At 40.1% G+C, this 19829-nt stretch overlaps 1 protein-coding gene across 1 annotated transcript in view; it reads left to right on the top strand.

The window, feature by feature from the left end:
- The window catches only part of LOC110217522 (myosin-15), a 94887-nt gene that overhangs the window by 19157 nt on the left and 55901 nt on the right, over positions 1 to 19829 (top strand). Inside the window, 4 exon segments of the mRNA XM_078146138.1 lie at positions 2374 to 2763; positions 12778 to 12904; positions 12982 to 13100; positions 15195 to 15391. Coding sequence (XP_078002264.1) covers positions 2374 to 2763; positions 12778 to 12904; positions 12982 to 13100; positions 15195 to 15391 — 833 coding nt within the window.

Below are 19829 nucleotides of genomic sequence, written 5' to 3'. Positions count from 1 at the left end.
GGTTGCTGAATACTGTATTCATGATCTGGACCAAGCAATGATGGATGGTCCTGCAGTATCCACCAAGGCAATTTTTTAATAGATGTGTTGTCTGTAACCAAAAGTCCTTGACATTGGAGGTTAGCAGTTTCTTTTAACTGCTAAGAACCTCAGAACATACTGTGTTCATCAGTGAATTCTTTTTGTTTTGAACCTGTAATTGAAGCTAACTGGTGCAGTTAGATATGGAGTTAGGAAGACCTGAGCTCAAATCTTGCTTCAGACAATTACTAGTTATGTAACCCTTGGCAATTCATTTTACTTCTTTCAGCCTCAGTTTCCTCATCTGTGAAGTGGGGATAATAAGAGCACCTACCTCACAGGGCTTTAGTGAGGATCTAATAAGATAATTTGAGTAAAGTGCTTTGCAAATCTTTAGGTACTATGTATATGCCAGTTGTTTTTATTATTATTATAGCAACATAAGGAGGTCCCAGTGTGGAAAACCTTTCCACAAATACAGAACAGCAACTCATCTGCTTCTTATAATCTTAGCAAGTTGCCTTGGGCACTGAAAGTTTAAGTTACTTGGCCAAGGTCAGGTAGTTATCATGGGTCATGATCAGGTCTTGAATGCAGGCTCTCCAACTCCAAGTATGAACTCTATGCATGCCAATTACCTATGTATAAGTACCTAATAAATACCTGTTGGTTGGTATATGTGTAGTGCCATAAAGTAATGAGACTGACTTTAAAAGATAAATGACTCTTTAAAAAAGCAACAACCAGACCATTTTGTTAAAACCCCTTGTTTTAGACCAAAAATGGTATTACCCAACTTGATCATCCATCTAATAATTCACCATTATTGGCTCTCAATGACTTTCATCTGCTTTCAGAAATTAAATTCACTCTGAAAAGATGACTATTTACCATCACTACAGATATTCAAAAGAAGAGCTCCAAAATATATATAAGAAATGGCAGCATCCTTAGAATAAGAATATTTTGAAGGGGGAAATACTGATTTGGTCATATACATCTATTAACCATGCAAGTCCTTTTAATTTATAGTCATACTTAAATCATTAATTTTGTGGTTGAGTCATTTTTCAGTCATATTTGACTCTTTGTGACCCCATTTGGGAATTTCTTGGCAAAGATCCTGGAGTGGTTTGCCATTTCCTTCTCCAGATTATTTTATAGAAGAGGAAATGGAAGCAAACAGGGTCAAGTGACTTGTCCAGGGTCACACAGCTCATAAATGTCTAAGGCTGGATTTGAACTCACAAAGATGAATCTTCCTGACTCTTATGTCCAGCACTCTGTCCACTGTGCCACATAGATGCCCCCCAAATCACTAATTTTAGTCATACCTCAAATAGAATGACAGTTAACGCTCATTCATCAGATAGGACAATTTACTTAAAACGAATTTGCCTAACACCATTGTTTTCCACGACTCAGTCATCATGGCGAACTTCAGTAATTTTATTCTTCTGTAATACAGTGAAGTTCTCAAGGATTAACAAAGGATTTGGGCCCTTCCCTAAATGGATCCAGACCCTAGGCATTTTGAGTTCTATTTTCTATAATTGTTTTGTCTCCTCCCTCACTGTCAGCTGCCACTTCTTAATGCTTGTCAGTGTACCTACCTCTCCAATCCCCTATTTCTCTCTCCTTTCTCATTTTCTAATTTGTTGCCTCAAATCTGCTGTGAGCTTAGAAACCAGGTAATCAAACTCAAAAGAGGTGTTGTCTAAAATGAATCTACAGGCTCTGGCCAAGGTCCTGAAGAGGTGCCTCTGAATAAAGTACATGACCTTTGTGACATCTATTTTGGCTGGTGGTTTTGCTTACTTTGCAGCTCTTGGCTCTGTTAAAGAGGAACTGACTTTAGGTGAATTAGTTTTAGGCAAATTGTTCTGCTCCATCCAGAGAGATGAACTTTTAGCATAGCTTTTAACAGCTGACATTGCCAAGTAAGTGGTCTTCAGGTTAGTGAGACATTACTGTGTGGGGAACCATCTTACTATTGTTCTTTTTGTTTTTTTTTAAACCCTAACATGTTATGGATCTATATTCAAGTTTATTTTCAAGGAGTAAGAAAAGAGTTTCCTTTTTTAAAAACTACATGTAATTAGAGGAGACCACATGTCATGTAGGGCTAAGAGCTCAGGAACTGTGAGTTCTAATTCTGGCTCTGTATTGATTTGGGGTAAGTCACTTAACCTCTCTTGGCAACACTTTCTTTAGCTGTAAAATAGTGACCCAAAGAGCCAACTGACCTTTCAGAGTTATGAGAACCAATAAATAATGCCACTATAATGTTCCCTGAGTATAAAACATGGTACAGGTTTCACACTAAAAGAAAAATTATTACTGTTGTACCAGGCTCGAACAGTGGAGTTGGAAAAAGAACTGGAAGCTGAAAAAACAACACAAGCCAAGGTGGAAAAGCAAAGGAATGACCTGGCTTTTGAGTTGGGAGAGATGAATGAGCAGCTGGAAGAGGCCAGAAGCACCAGTCTGGCCCAGATGGAGATCAATAAGAAGACGGAGGCTGGGTTTGTGAGGCTTCGAAGAGATCTGGAGGAGGCCGCCTTTCACTTTGATACCACTGCTACCACCATCAGAAAGAAACACGAGGAGAACCTGAAGGAGCTGAAGGGGCAGGTGGACAACCTGCAGTGGGTCAAGCAGAGCTTAGAGAAAGAGAAGAGTGAGTTGAAGCTAGAAGTGGATGGCCTGCTGACTAGTGTGGAGCAGATGGCTAAAGCAAAGGTAGGGTTTCTCGGGCCACCCTAAGGAGGAGGGTGGGGGGAGGGTGCCAAGGGAAAAGAAGGCGGAGTCTGGCTACCTGTGGCTGAAGGTCATTGGGTGTTGAAGCTCAGAATCAACTGACTGGGTTTGTGAAGTCATCCAGTGTCTAAAATCACTTGCCACTGCTTGGATGGGATTTGACTGTATTTAGCTTAAATAGGGTGTTGCAAGTAGATGACCTATAAGCTCCCTTCTACCTCTAAAGCTATGAACTTAATATAGCTTTATGGTTTTGTTGTAGTTTTATAGGACATTTCCATGAAATACACATCCTTAAACATGTTACTAATGGGCCCACCTTGAAGTCTTTGTGGAGAGACTCAGGATTAAGCAAGTAAGGAAAAGGAACGTTGTGCTATCTGCTTCTGCTAGTGAGGGAGCCTGCCAGGAAAACAGCTGGGTACCGTGGGTGGCTACTGCAGGGAACTCAGACAAGGCTAGAGTATATCTAGATATGACTTGTCCAACAGTCTGGCTGCCCAGGAAAACTGTCCTTTCTCCACCACACTTCTGTGGGTATTTTTCCATCAACCAGTACTAGCAGAAAACATTTAAGGGCATATTCGTAGAGCTAAAAGGTCTTCTGGAGGCCATTTTAAGGATGAGAAAACTGAAACTCAGAGTATTAGGTATCCTAAGGCAAAATTAGGATTACAACTCAGGACCTCTGACTCCAAATCTAGCACTTTTTCCATTACATTATTCTGCTTTTCTGTTTTTCTTCATTAATCACATTAGCAACACATAGCAAAGAGGTCTCTTTACTTTTATTGCACCCAGCCCATAGGGTTAGTGATCAGATTACAAATAAGAGCAATTCTTCCTTCAGGAACTCTGTACGGGGAGGCTAGCTTTAGGTAAGCCAGACTGAAGGGACATTTCTTATTTTCTTTCTTGTTAAACTTAATTTTTTTCAACTAATAAGTTGTTATTTTGTCCCTCTGCCACCTCCCCACTCCCAGCTGAAAAAAAAAGATAAAGAAAAACTATGCCTTTGTAACATATGCGTGGTTAAGCATAGCAAATTTCCTCACTGGCCAAGTCCAAAAATGTATGTTTTGTTCAGCATTTTGATTCCATCACTTCTTTCTTGAGTAGGTAGCATGCTTCCTTTCCTGTCTTCTGGAATTGTGGCTGGTTTGTCTTTATAATGTCGTTGTTGCTAATAAATTGTTCTCCTGTTTTTTCTCTAATCAAATATGTTTCATTCACTTTTTCTACCCCTGCTGTTGGGGGTTGGAGAAACTCATGGAAACATCATGACTAGGAACCCTACATCCCCCTGGCTATTCAATTCAACAAACCTTAAGTGAGACAGTTTGGTGGCATAGTGGATAGAATTCCGGATTTGGAATCATGAATTAAAAATCCTGTTTTAGGCATTCCTTAGTTTGACTCTGGCCAAGTCATTTGACTTGTATGTCTCAGAGTCCTCATCTGACAAATGAGAGGCTTGGTCTATGGTCCTATGATCTTGTAAGTGACTACTGCATACAAATGCAAGATATTTTGGTTATAAAGAAGTTTTGGTTCTATCTTTTACCTTTTGACCTTCTCCTGACAACTCTTATTCTTGGATCACTTTGCTTCCAACTGTGTACAGTGCCACCAAAAAAAAAATTCCTCTAATTTTCCTCCTTTCTACTTTAAGAATTTCTCTATATTGTGTCCCTTCTCTTCTTTCTTTCCTCACAGGGAGTATCCCTCCTTCTTTGCACATTTAATATTTTCTTTTCTTTTTAAAATTTTTTTCATTCACTTATTTGTAGTTTTCAACATTCACTTTTATAAGATTTTGAGTTCCTAAATTCCCCCCCTCCCCAAGATGGCATGCAATCTGCTATAGTCTGTACCGCATTTAATAGTTTCACTGATGCTCGTGACCTCATACTCCTCTACCTTTTAATACTGATCCATGAGTTAACCCCTCACTTATTGCTTTAATCTTTCCCTCTCTGAATGTTCCTTCTTTCTGACTTTGGTCAACCTTGGGTCTTCACTATCTTAAAAGCAAACAAAACAAAACACAAAACCAACTCTCTGGGTCTTACTATCCAGTTGAATTACCACCCTATTTTCTTTACTTCCTTTCATTCTCAAACTTCTCACAAGAAATGTCTGTATTCATTTCTGGGCCACTTCCTCTGTACTGCTTTCTACTGACTAGGGTTTAGAGTACTACCGTCTGCCTAAGATGTTTCTCTTCCAAATTACACCAATGACCTCAGTGTATCATACCAGGCAAGATACAATGTCCTCATCTTAGCGCCCATTCTTCTTGACCTGTCTGTAATATTTATCACTATAAACCACTGCATCCTTCAAATTCTTTCTTATTATCTTAGCTTCTATGACAGTGTATTAAGCTGGTTCTCCTCCTGCCTCTCTGACCATTCTTTCTGTCTCCTTTGTGGTCTCCTTCTGCTCCTTAAATGGCAGTGTTCCCAAAGGTTCTATTCTCTGTCCTCTATTCCTTGAAACATGGTTTCAACTATCCTCTCTATGTGTATGATTTCCAGATCTTATTTCTAACTCCTACCTCTTTCCCAAGTCCTAACAGTTACATTTCCAAGTGCCTCCTGGAAATTTATCCCTACATATTTCATACACCTTTCAGATCCAATGCTTGAGATCCAACTTTTTATATTCCCACCTATATCTGCTCCTTTTCTGAATTTTGCTGTTTCTGTTAAGGACACATTAGCTTCTGTCAACCTGAGTCAAAATCTTAGTGCTGTCTTTGACTTCTTCCATCTTTCTCTCCATGACCAAAATCATCACCCAGCCCTGTTAATACTATCTGTATCTCTCCCACCTCCAATCTCTTACCTCTCTAAATGTATTCTTCACAGAATTTCCAGTTTAATCTTCCCAAAGTGTAGCTCTAATTAAAGCACTCCCCAACTCAAAAGCTTTTAATACCTCCCTAGAGACAATCAAATAAAATTTAAAACTCCTTGCCATATCATTCAAATTCTTCAATGATCTGTCTTCATTCTACCAGTTCATGCTTATCTCCTGCTATTATTCTTACATATGTTATCTGTTCCAGTCACACTTTGCTCCCTGTTCTCCAAACCTACTTCTTCTTCAGCTATCTCTCTTTTCTTATGCTGTTCTTTCTTCTGGCATGCCCTCCTCCATCTCTTCCCATTGAAATCTCACATTATTCAAGGCCTAACTCAAATGCCATTTCCTCCATGAAACCTTCACTAATATCCCTCACATAATCAACTAGAAGTTATTTCTTTTCTTTCTAAAACTCCTTTAGAATTTGGATTCCTTTGGTACTGGTTTTCATTGAAGGCCTTTTACATTTTAATAAGATATGGCAGGTGTGTGGTATAGTGGAAAGAAGGCCAGATTTGCAAACTGAGGATTCTACGTTCTGGTCCTTACTCCTTGGATAAGTCACTTGACTTTTCTAGGCCTTTGTTTCCTCATCTGTAAAATGAGGTTGGACTATATGATCCATGAGGTCCCTTTGAATTCTAAATCTCTGGTCCTATGTTCTCATCATCTTGAAATATATTTACGTACCTGCCTTATGTAAATGAGAGATTTATTTCATATCTTTATATCCCTTTACAGTGCCTTGCACATAGTAGGCATTCAATACGTGATTAATGAGTGAATGAAGGAATAAATGGATTGATTACTATCACCCTGCCTGACCTGCACATTACACAAAACCTTTCTGAATTGTTTATTGCAGCCCTGGCCACTGAAGTGTAACCAAGCAAACCAACACACACTGGCACGGGGAAACTGCAGAATTTTAAAAGCAATGTCATTCTGGCAGAGGGGCCTGGGATAATTCCGAGGTTATAGGCATGAGCATAATTATCCCGATGATTATAAAATCACATTGGTTTCAACGGCATTGCAGTCCATTTCTGGGAGGCAGTGTTTTCCTACATACCTAAAAAACTTGGGGAAAGCGGTTTAAAAAACTGTCCTTCAGATTGGAAATGAATCCTCTTGATGGCTGTAGCCATGTATGTGTGCAGGTGGGGTTGAAGAGACTGATTGATGCATGTCCAGCTCGCCTTTCCATTCTGCACACGTGTAAAGGCTGTCATTTGATAGCAGCTGTGATCCTTAGTTGTTGTACCCAATCACTACTGATGCTTTGGCCTCTTGGACTCTACATTGGCACAAAGCCTTGGCTCAGAAAACAACTACCCCTTGGGTGATTGCTAGATGCCAGGCTTGGTGTCCAAAGAAACTGTGTTGGGTAGTGGGCAGAGACCTGGCATCCAGGTCAGAAAGGCCCCTGTTCAAGTCGCACATACTGGTATCATGCTCCTGGGTAAGTTACAATCCCTCCGTGTCCAGGAGCCTCTCTACAACAGGGGTTCTTAAATGTTTTTGTATCCTGGACTCATTTGGAAGTGTTCCAAAACCTTTCTTAGTATAATATCTCAGAAATCTTTCTCAGAATAATGATTTGAAATATTTAAAACAAAATACATAGTATTACAAAAATAGAAGGCAGCTAGGTGGTGCCATGGGGGTGAGTGCCAGGCCTGGAATCAGGAAGATTCATCTACATGAGTTCAAATCTGGCCTCAGACACTTACTAGCTCAGTGACCCTGGGCAAGTCACTTACCCTTGTTTGCCTCAGTTTCCTCATCTGTAAAATAACCTAGAGAAGGAAATGACAAACCACTCCAGTATCTTTACCAAGAAAACCCCAAATAAGGCCATGAGAGTCAGACATTACTGAAATGACTGAACAACATTGAAAAAGAAACCAATTCTATCAAAGTACAGTTATCAAAATTTTTTTTTTAGTTAGGCAATTAGGGTTACATGACTTTCCCAGGGTCATACAGCTAGTAAGTGTCAAATGTCTGAGGCCAGATTTGAATTCAGGTCCTTGTGACTCCAAAGCTGGAGCTCTATCCACTGCGCCACTTGGCTGCCTCTCAAAATATTTTTAAAAACAAATGAATGGATCCTAGGTTAATAACCCCTGCTCTAAGTTGGAGAATAGCTGTAGGTCTGCACTAGTAGAGCTAGTTTCCTAATTAGGGAGCTTCCTGTATCTATGAAATAACATGTCAATTCCACTCAACCCCTCTTCCCCACCAAAAAAAATTGCTCTGATGAAAGCTATCTATATACTACATCATTTGAGGCTATGGTTAATCATTTCATGCCTAGAGCCTTCTTTTGCCATCCCTATTCATTATAGCCTCTCAAATACTGATATTGGATCGGTCATTCAGTTCCCCTCTCATTTGACAGAGGAGGAGAGAGGGGTCTCTAGGAAAGTAACTTGCTTAATTCAAACAGGTAGTGACAAGTTCAGGATTAGAACCCTATACTGTTTCCAAAGACCATGTTTGATATTAGTTCTTAAGCTTACTAACTACCATTGGGATGAATGGATGGCTGCTATAAGTCTTTCTTGACAGATGTGCAGCCTGGCAGAATTGTGCCTCTTCAAAGGTGGTGTGACTGTCTAGATTCCAGTTCAGTATAAAAAACATCTGTTAGGTATGTTCTTTGGGCAAAGACTTTGACACAAGGCTTGCTTGGATAGTAGACCTTCATTATGGCCATGGAGATAATCTTTGGACTTTGGCAAGCTGTGACACTAAAGCACACACTCTACCTGGCCCAATGGTATGGACAGCTTCGTTGTTATCTACCAAAATGGCCACTTCATAGATCTATTTTATTCTAGGGCAATTTCTCAAGTCTGAGAAATTGATTTTAAAAAACATTTTGATAACAAGGATTCATTACCGTTGGTTCCTTTTGTAATTCTGTGCATATTATTTCATGCATTTAAATACATCATTCTGAGAAGGGGCCCATAGACTTCCCCAGATCTCCAAAGGGGGCCCAGGACATAAAGGTCAAGGTCATCTACCCGGGGTCTAGTAATATATACTTGGCTAGTCTCCCAAAGGCATTGCACCAGCTTTCTTGGCTCAGGTGTTTGTCTCTTGGTCAGTCACTGCATTATGTGAGAAGGTGCTTGCTATGTAAGAAAATCCAATGGCAGCTTTTAGATTTCTATTTACTCAATTTAACAAATATTTTCTGAGAGCCTATTATGTGCAGAGCACTTTACTAGGCATTCGAAGAGATGGAGCTTGGAGTAATAGAGGGATATGCCATGCCTATAGACTAATGTAAAATGAAAGGTACAGAGAAATTATTTTGTGGAGCTGGGGGATGGGGAGGAGAGGGAGAGAAATTGGTTACCCATTGGGATAATCATGGAAAGCTATAAGGAGAAGGTGGCATTCGAGTTGCATTTTAAAGATTGGATAGAAATTTAGCAGACAAATAGAGAGAGAGAAGGTAGACATAGTCCAGACTTTCCATATAGCCTAGGTGGGTGAGTCAAAAAGTACAAGGAATGCACCTTGCATCTATAGAACATTTAGTAAGTACTTTCCATATATTCTACCATTGGGCCCATCCAGTGACCCATATGAGGTAGGTTGGGCATGCAGTTATTATCCCTATTTATAGATTAAGAAACTGAGGCTCAAGGAGGTTAAATGACTTGTCCCAGGTATTAGAGCCAAGAGTCAAACTCAGGTCTTCGAATTCCTGAGCTCTTTCTCTTTCACCATGCTATCTCTACCTAATCAATTCCATAAAAACCTGGTTATATAATAAGTAAAATATTCCACAAAGAATCCACAAACCAGATAATATACACCCAAATACCTTTTGCCTTATTATACAGCAACAACCAAGATGCAAGCTAACTCTATTGGATACCCTAGACCATTGCAGCTGCTTTAGTACTTACAGACTTTTGTAAAAGAGATTAGACTGGTCAGTAATGCTAAAATCAGGAGACCTTTATTATGGCCACATTTTATAACTCAAACAAAGTAAGGAATAAGGTCCAAAATGTGAACCCAGAGGTGGGCAGGAGCAATCAAAGATAAGGTCAAGGAGGAAGGAGGGAACAAACATTTGTAAAGTGCCTACTATGTGACAGGTACTTTGCCAAGCACTTTATACATATCATCGTATCCTCACAACAGTCCTGGGAGGTAGGTGTTATTGTCCTCAATTTGAAATCGAGGAAACTAAGGCTAATGGAGGTTAAGCGACTTGCCCAGCATCATCCACCTAGGAAGAGGCTGAAGCTAGATTTAAATTTAGATCTTCCTGACTCCAGGCCCAGAGCTCTATCAACGTACCACTCAGCCACTTCAAGGCACAGCACAAGGAAGGAGATCAGAGAAGGTTCTATAAGAAGCTATAGTTTGGATTTGTCTCAAGCTTGCATTATTGCTTCCTTTTTGGTGGGTAGGTCACCTAGATCCCTTCATCATTTCATACAACTCATGTGGATGGATGTGGATTGTGGGTCTTATATGAAGGAGAGAATTCTCATTCAGGAAAATTGGATTGGTCATCCACCTCTGATTTCATAGGCAGGGAAGGGGTCATTTTTAGTCATCCTGATCTCTATCTGGCCACTGGACCCAGATGGCTCCAGAGGAGAAAGTGAGGCTGGTGACTTTGCCCAGCCCTCCCTCCCTTAAATCCAATTCACTTGCAAGTCATGGCACCACCTTCCTGATATCATGATCTTCGTCTAGAACAAAGAACAAATAACAACACCAACATAGTCAGGGAACCACTTGCGATTGGCTTAAGGGTAGCTTGGGGCATGGAAGTTAAAGGCATGGATGCCAACATGACAACGTTTCTCAGGCAGAGATAGGCTGTCTTAAATGAGTCTTATGAATCTGAGAAAGGAAATTAGAGGTCTTTGTGAATAATCTCAGTAAGTGAAAACACCTCTGCTCTTCCAATGTACCAACATTTAGGGGTTATTACAGCTAAGTCAGGCAACCAATTGTACTGGATGAGGCTACTGGTCTGGGTCTTAAAGAGATAAGCCTAAAAAATTTTAATAGCAAAAATGAACAAACAAAAAAAGAGTTAAGCCTGATGGGAAGCTTGGTCTGTCCAACTGATCACTACAAAGCTAGGTAGAATGGTAAAGGTGAATAACCACAACAAAACACAATGATTAATAACAGCTGGCATTTATGTAATGATTCTGTGCTTCACCATTTTCTTTTCTTTTCTCTTCTTTTTTTTTTGGTGAGGCAGTTGGGGTTAAGTGACTGCCCAGAGTCACACAGCTAGTAAGTGTTATGTGTCTGAGGCCAGATTTGAACTCAGGTCCTTCTGAATCCAGGACTGGTACTCTATCTGCTGCACCACCTACTTCACGGTTTTCAAGGTACTTTACATACATCATATCATTCATTTCTCACAACAATCCTGAGAGGTAGACATTATTATTCCTCCCATTTTATAAATAAAGAACCTGAAGCTTTGTGAGGTTAAGCAACTTACCTGGGATCAAATAGCTAGCAAGTTTCTGAGGCGAGATTCAAGCCAGGTTTTCCTGGCTTTAAGCCTAGTACTCATGTCCTCTGCTGGAGAATCCAAGATAGTTTCAAGAAATTTTGGGCAGCGTCAGAGACTGGGGTCAATCTCTGTCAATGCAACAGCATTCTCTGAAGCAACCATAGCAATTGCTCTGACAACTGTCTTTTAAGCTGAAGGAAATCTGGTTTACCAACTAAGCCCTTCCTCATTTAAAGGGCCCTCCCTAGGCTTTCATGGGATCTTCTCATTTTTAATACTGGTTGTACTTCTGTACCTTCTTTGGATGGATTTGGGGTGTTTGGACCAGGGTCTCTGAACTCAGACCCCTGACCTCTTCTTCATCTCTGTTCTAAGGTCTGGGCAAGGGACCTGATGCTATAATTTCTCATACTTGCTTTAGATTGAGGAACAGAGTGGTCAGTGCTCTTAAGTTCAGCAGGGAAAGCAGCAATGCTCCTCAGTCTACCTGCTTCATTCTATAGACCAGTCAAGGCAATTCCCTTGCCCTACTCAACCCTGACCTGAAACCACTGATAGGGCAGAGGGAAATAATGGAATGAATTTTGAAATTCAAATCTTGGCTTGGCCACTTACCACCTTTGTGACAGAGAGGCAAGTCACTTTGAAAATCTGGGCCTCAGATTGAACTCTTAGGGAGTTCAATTAGGTCTCATAGGTTTCTAAAACCTATGCTTCTTCTATTAAGCAGCACGGTGAACTACACACACACACACACACACACACACACACACACACACACACACACACACACACACCCCAGTGCGGCATACAACTATCACTTATCCTGCAGCTCCCAAGGTAAAGATCTCATGTCTCAAAGTCCCTCCTAACTTTTCCACCCCTTCAGTTGCTTTACACAAGGCTGCCTTAGGAAGTAAGGGGAAAAAAAGAGAAAAGCTCTTAGACAGATTTAGTTAGATCAGGAGGGCACTGCTGGTATGTAACCATCCAAGCCTCCTGAAGGGTATAAAGTGCTTCAGCACCAGAAAAGGATGGATTACTTGGGGTGTGGAAGATATGTTCAACTAGTGGTCTTCCTTTTGTCTTAGCTCTTCAGGGTCTAAGATACTCCCAAGGTCATGAAACAAGGACCTGGATTAAGAGGGCATCAGACTGGGTCTTGTTTCCCAATCCCTGAAGAAACCAATTAATCCTTCCATTATTCTATATTACTTCAATAATAAGAGAAGCAATGTCAGAGCCAGGAAGACCTGAGTTCAAGACCTTCCTCTCACATACCTGTGTGCATCCTGTGTGATCCTGGGCAAGACTTAATGACTCAGTACTCTAGGCAACTCTCTAAAACAATGACATGTTGGCCTGTATTCCCTGGGAGTTCCCTATACCAGTGAAATCACAGGTTCAGTCCCTGTCCTGTGCTTCAATAAACCAATCCTACTACTGAGCCATCTGTGTGTTTTCCTCCCAGAAAACCCTCAAATGTACTCATGTCTGCCAGCTAGTCTGAGGACTAAGTCAAGAACAAAGATGAATTCCTTTGTTCTAAAAATAGGTCACTCTGCTATAATCAACTTTCTGTCTTTTTCCTTCCTCATGCTTAGTCAAAGGCTGAGAAGCTCTGTAAACTGTTTGAAAACCAACTTAATGAGACAAATGTTAGACTTGAAGAGATGGCCAGATTGGTAAATGATGTTACCACCCAGAAGTCAAAACCTGAGAGTGAAAAAGGTAAGTCAAAGTGAGGGGAGCAAGGGATGGAGCCAGGAAGGTCTCAGATGACTCATTTGGTGATTTGTTTTCTTTAGACGATTTCTCAAGGCAGCTGGAAGAGAAGGAGGCTCAGAGAAGCAAACTTTCCAGAGGAAAGTGTAACTTTACTCTACAGATGGAAGAACTGAGAAGACTGCTGGAACAAGAGACTGAAGTAATGACTTTCTTATTTCACAGTAGGATCTCACCAATGAGAACCAAACAATAATAATTCTTGATATTTTTTTTTCAATTAGACCTGAGATGTCCTGAAAGTCTTTTAGTTTCAAATGAATTGGGAAATGTACTTTATTTTAGATTATAGGAAAACAGAGGTTGGGTACTGCGTGTGTCAGGAAGATTTCAATATTCACAAATAAATTTTGATTACTAAGCATTCTGCTTCAGGAATTCAGATTTTCTCCATAGTCTGTCAGATTAAGGGCCAGTAAGGCATATTTATCCATTCTGCTTTTATCACTATAGAGAGAGGGGAAAGTTTTGACTTTTAGAAAAGTAAATCCCCAAAAGGTGAAGTATTTAATGAAATGTTTGATTGAATGTATGTGGAAGACATAATGATAACTGTGTGGCTTTATTTGATCAGCAATATTTTGGATTTGTTATTAAAGTTATCAGCGAATCATAAAAATAATAACCATGGCTTCCTCTGAGAGAAGATAAAATTACTAATAAGCAATATCAGTGGCAACAGAATCTCAATTAGCATGGGCGATTGAAACATGAGAATTTGGAATCATGGAGCTCTAGAAACAGGAAGGACCTTAGAAATCATCTCATCTAAGCTTTTTATTTTAGTGATGCAGAAATTGAGACTCAAAGAGGTTATGTCATTTGCCCAGAATCACAAAGGTAGGTATTATTAGAGTTAGGATAAGAGAAATCTAGTTTCTTGAGGGCCCTGATCAGCACCACTCTCATGAGACCATTACAGAATGAAATTCAGTATAAGATAGTTTCAACTAATAACCCATTCAAGGAGATTTAGTTAACAAAAGACAAAAATAACCCTGATATAAAGCGGTCGCACCAATAAGTCATGGGTTTCAAGAATAGAGTTATGGCAAATCTCTGTAAAATATCCTTGGATATTTTTAGAAACTCCTTCAGTCAGCTCACTGTAAAATGTTATCATCTTGCTTTTCAGATGAGGTTTTAATGAAAATGCACTGCCGGGTTGACTGGGTCACCAAACTAGAGATCATCCAGAAAAGGGCAAAAGGATGGTAGGGGTACTGGTGACCAGGTCATGCAAATAGAGGTTTGAAGAACTTAAGGGAAGACTTAAGGGGGATATGATAGTTCACGAGGAAGCACAGTACATCAGAAAGACCACAGGATTTGGAATCAGAGGACCTAGGTTTCAACTGCAAGTAGCTTATCCTCCTCAGGCCTTAATTTCCTCATCTGTGAAACAATAGGTTTGGACCATGAGGTCCCTTCTGGCTCTAAATAAAAATGGTGGAAATGGAAAAGTCAACAATTCAACAAGCATTTGTTAAGTGCCTACTCTGTGCACCAGGCACTACACTAAACACTAGAGATACGAAGAAGGACACTTAATTTCTATAGGCCTAAGTTTTCTCAGCTATAATATGAAAGGGTTGGACTAAACAACCCCTCAAGTCCCTTTAAGCTTTAAGTTCATTATCCCATGACTAAGTCTTTGAAAAGCTTTCACATGGGAGGCAGATTTGATTTACTCTTGCTGGAAATCATTCTTTTTTTATAGTAGGTCTTTACACAAGGCTGGATGATCCTTGTCAGGAGTGTTGTAGAAGGCATTCTTGGTCAGACATAGTTTGGATGAGAGTGTCTGATTTTCCTTTTAATACTAGATTTGCTAAAGGGAAGAAGAGATATGCTATGAGGGAAAGACTCGGGCCTGTATAACCTCATGCACATTATAAGACATGTTTCCTGTTGCCTAAAGGATAATGAATATTTTTACTTTAAAATTCTGTTCCCTTTTTTTGGAATTATTTGTCCACATGCCCAAGGTGTCCAAATATTCAAACAAGGACAAGCTTGAACAAATTAATCTCCCCTACGTAATTATGAGAGCAGCAATTTTAAAAAAAACCACTTTAATCTTTCCTTTCTTGGTCCTGTGTTCTATAGTCCCCAATTTTTTCTATTTCACTGTAGCCTGTATTGGGAGTAGAGTATATTGTTGGACTTCGTTTTTTGTGGGCAGGTTGGCCCACTCCCAAGCTATAATTAACAAAGGTACCTTTGTCATTTGTAGTCCAAGAAAGTCCTTGCACATGCCCTGCAGTGGGCAAAACATGATTATGACCTTCTGAAGGGCCAATACAGGGAAGAACAAGAGGCCAAGAATAAGCTGCTATGGGCTTTGACCAAGGGGCATGCAGAGGTGGTACACTGGAGGACTCACTATGAGACGCGTACTCCCCAGAAGAGTAAAGACTTTGATGAAGCCAAGTAAGTGGTGCTACCTGTCGACTGTTCTCTGATGAATTTAGTGTCCCAGCTAGTTCTGTGGATGAGTGAAAAGATCATGATTTGACTGATATGGCTTGGAAAGACACCCTTACAGCCATGTTCCACTTTGGCCACCAAAATAATTGGGTGTGTGGTGTGTGTGTGTATGCACTCGTGTGAGTACATGTGTGTGTGTGTGTGTGTGTATGCGCTCGTGTGAGTACATGTGTGTGTATGCACTCATGTGAGTATGTGTGTGTGTATGCACTTGTGTGAGTACGTGTGTGTGTATGCACTCGTGTGAGTACATGTGTGTGTGTGTGTGTGTAAGTAGCCATCACATCTCTGCACTTAAGCCTCATATATGTGGTTTATAAGAGGTCAGTAAAAAGTGGGTCAGGGACTTCTGATAGCACTTTTGCACTCAGAATTTTTGTTTCATGGTACTAAAGAGATTCAATTTTTATCAAAAATCTAAAGAATATAGATTTGGAGCTGGAAGGAACCTTTGTTGTTGTTGTTAAGTTGTTTAGGCATGTCTGACTCTTTGTGACCCCATGGGCCATAGCACATCAGGCTCTTGTCCATGGGGTTTTCTTGGCAAAGATACTGGAGTAACTTGTCATTCCCTTCTCCAGTGGATTAAGGCAAACACAAATTAAATGACTTACTAAGGGTCACATAGCCAGTAAGTGTCTGAGGCTGGATTTGAACTCAAGTCTTCCTGACTCCAGGTACAGTGCTCTATCTACTGAGCCATCTAGGTTATCTAAGTCAATGCCCTCATTTTACAGATGAGGAAAATGAGGCCTAGAGAAGTTAGATGATAGGTGAAGTTAATAGGTAGAAGATAACAGATTAGAATAGAATGGGAGTTAATAGATAGGAGATAGGTGAAGTTAAATTAGCCTAAAGTCACATATGTAGTTAATGACAGAGGCAGGCTTTGTATATAGATCTCCATCGGCCTCCATAAGGTCATAGATTCAGAGTTGGAGGGGACCTTAAACATGACAGAGCCCAGCCCCCTCGTTCTATAGGAAGCTGAAGCACAGAGAGGTAATTTGTCCAAGGTCACACAGGCAGTAAATGTCAAAGGCAGAGTTTCAGCTCAAATCTACTGATAGCAAAGCCAGAGCTCTTTCTGCCATATAGTATACCATGCTGTCCCCTGCTGAAATCAAACAAATAAGCAAACAACAACAATAACCCTAAGGCATGCTCAGGCCACCCAAGCTAAATGCTATGGGTTAGAAAATGAATTTCACTGACAACTTGATGTAAAGATTTTTCTTGTTTTCCATTGAAACTCCTGAAATATAGGGCCCAGCTGGCTCGGAGGATCACTAGTAAGGCATCAAACATAGCTACTGAAGCATTTTGTTCTGAGATCCTAAAGAACTGGGTATATTTCAGAAAAGACGTCAGACAGTTGCCATGAGGGCCTGTGATCACGACAGAACTTTGCTCAAAAGAATAAGTCCTTTGCTTGCTGTCTTGGCCCAAATCCAGAGCGGACAACTAAACTCCTCTCCTGGCTTCAACCGATGGCATTCTCTCTTTTCAATTCTTCCCATAAAGTGGTCCCTGAGCAGCAGCTGTATTCTGTCCCAGAGGTGTGCAAAGTGATCTGTCTCTGCATCCACAGTCACTTTAAAAGGGCTCTGGGATGACAGACACTAAAAATACCTGCATCAGATGTTATTGAAAACTGTGGGCAATAGAGAAGTGGGACTTTGAAATGAAATGTCTCCTCAACTCTAAATATAGCATTTGCTTTTGAAGTGAGATTCTTCCTCCTCTAATGATGGAAGATGGATGGGAAAGGCAGCTATCTTTCATTTTACTTTGATGAGTTTTAAAATTTTTTTAAGGAGAGCAGAGGAGCGAATGAGAGGGAGTCTGGTCTGATGATTACATCGTTCTGTTGGAGTTGGTCTTGGAGTGAATAGACTTTAATTAGGTCAGGGATATCAATCCATCCATTTTTGTCATTAATGGCTTGTGGAGAATTTATTTTCTTTCTTCTTAAATAGTGGCAAAAATAAATAAATCAAGCTCTGTCTAGATCATGCTTTCATCTTAGAAGCTTAAAGGGAAGCTCACTCTTTTATAAACACGTCAGGATATAGATGGCACACATTTTAGCATACCCACTTTAAATTTGGGAAACTGAGGATCTGTCTGTTTGCTTTTTTAGAAATAGAATATAGGCTACTTTATCCCCATTCTAGTGTCTCCTTTTTACTTCTCCCAAATAATAAGTTTCTTGAGGGTGGGATCTACATTATTTGTGACTTTTTATGCTTCCCTCTCACCCTTGCACCCTTCAAATGCCATGTGCAGATTCAGTATTTAAATATTTAGCAATGAGTCAATCAAAAAACATTTATTAAGCATTCATTCTATGTCAGACATTATGCTAAGCTCTGGGAGATAAAGAAAGGCAAGAAACAACCCATATTATTAAAGAGGTCATATTCTAACAGGAGAGATGTCAGGTGAACAATTAGGTACATACAAGGTGTATACCAAGTAGATGGCAAAAAATCTTAGTAGGAATGGCAACTCCTAGTAGGAAACTCCTTATAGGAAACTCTCAGTAGGAATGGCCAACCAAAAGTTGGGGAGACTGGGAAAGGGGTCCTGAAGAAAGCAGAATTGGAGCTCAGTCTTGAAGTCATTAGAATGTAAGCTTCTTGAGGGCAATGACTGTTTTTGCCCATATTTCTAGCACTTAGCACAGTGCCTGTCACATAGTAGGTGCTTAATAAATGTTTAATGATTGACTGATTGAAGGAAGCCAGGGAAACTAAGAGGTAGAAGTGAGGAGGAAAACCATTCTAGGCATAAAGGACAGTTTATGCAGAGGCAAGGATTGAAAATGGAGTGTCCTGTGCAAAGTGTAGCAAGTAGGCCATTGTATCTGCCTCATAGAGTATGTAGTGATTGAAGTGTAAGAACACTGGAGAGGCTGGATTATGAAGAGTTTTAATTGCCAAACAGAGGGAATAGAAGAGGGCCACTGAAATCCATTGCGTTGGGTGGGTAACTCTGGCTTTTGGAAAATCACTCTGGCAGCTGAGTGGAGGATGGAATAAAGTCGGGAAGAGATATAAGGGAGACTAATTATGAGGTTATCACAGTAATTCAGTCCAGAGGTGATGAGGGATTGAGCTAAAGGTAATAGCTGTCTAAGTGGAGAGAAGGAGGTGTATACAGGAGACATGGAGAAAAGAGTGATGAGATTTGGTAATAGTTTGTATATCTAGAGTGAATGTGAGAAAGATGTTGAGAATGATACCCTGGTTATGAGCCTATGTGAACCCAAGTGAGATGTTAGAAAGCAAAAAAAGGAAGAGGGCCCAGGACAGGAATTTTCTCTCTGTGTATCAGTATTATCAAATGAAGATACTGGACTAGATAACTCTGAGATCCCTTCCAGGGTGAAATCTATGGGCCTATTTTTCAACTATAGTATTGGACTTCAGTTTATTACAGTGTAGTATAAATAGGGCACTCAATTTAGAACCAGAATAAGTGGGTTCAAATACAGATTTATTAGGTGTATAACTCTAGGCAAAAGATTTGTAATTGCTGAATCTCCGTTTCCTCATCTGTAAAATGGGAATAATCTTGCCTTTGGTAACTCTTACAAGGTTGTTTTGAAAAGCCCCTTGTAAACAATAGAGTGCACAGATTTTAATGGAGCTGTGAGCTCATAACAGTGAGAATAGCTCACATTTCTATAACATTCTAAGGTTTACATAGTGCTTTACATAAATAGCTTCATTTAATCTTAATAACATTCTAAGGCTGATGTTATCATTGTGCCCATTTTACAGATAAAGAAGCTAAGGCTCTAAGAGGCTACGTGATTCCCCAGGGTCACACAGCTAGTGCGGGTCTGTGGCTGAATTGGAATTCAGCTCTTCTTGACTCCAAGTGTTGACTCCCAACACCATCAACTACGCCCCCAGTTGCCTTGTTACAGCCCATTACAGTAGTAAAGTTCTCTTCATGGGTAAGGACCATCATGCATCTGTGCCTTCTCAACCTGAATGGAAGTTCTACAGGAGTCCATGTTCTTCATCTATAGGAGGAAAATATCCCTCTATAAAAATATCTCTTTAGAGGGCAAGTATCTCTCTATAGAGGGTAAATATCTGTCATTCACATAATGCTTTAAGGTTAAAAAATGCTTTTCATCCATTATCTCATTTGATCCATACAACAGCATTATGAAATAGCTACTGTTATTATTTCCATCTGCCCAGTGTTGTAGAGGTCTTCCCCTGGGTCTTTGAATATTTCATGAGCAGCCAGCGTTAATACTCAGAATGTCCCTCTGTCATATGTCACTCTCAATGGCATAACTAGCCCGTCTCCTTTTCCAGTCCAAAGTATGTCATGGATGATGTTTTCTGCCCATGAGAAA

The sequence above is a fragment of the Phascolarctos cinereus genome, unplaced genomic scaffold (assembly GCF_003287225.1).
Source record: "Phascolarctos cinereus isolate Bilbo 61053 unplaced genomic scaffold, phaCin_HiC Scaffold_726;HRSCAF=1367, whole genome shotgun sequence".
Taxonomy (NCBI): domain Eukaryota; kingdom Metazoa; phylum Chordata; class Mammalia; order Diprotodontia; family Phascolarctidae; genus Phascolarctos; species Phascolarctos cinereus.
The sequence above is the reverse complement of the archived record's forward strand: the minus strand, read 5'-3'. Positions and strand labels throughout refer to the sequence as shown.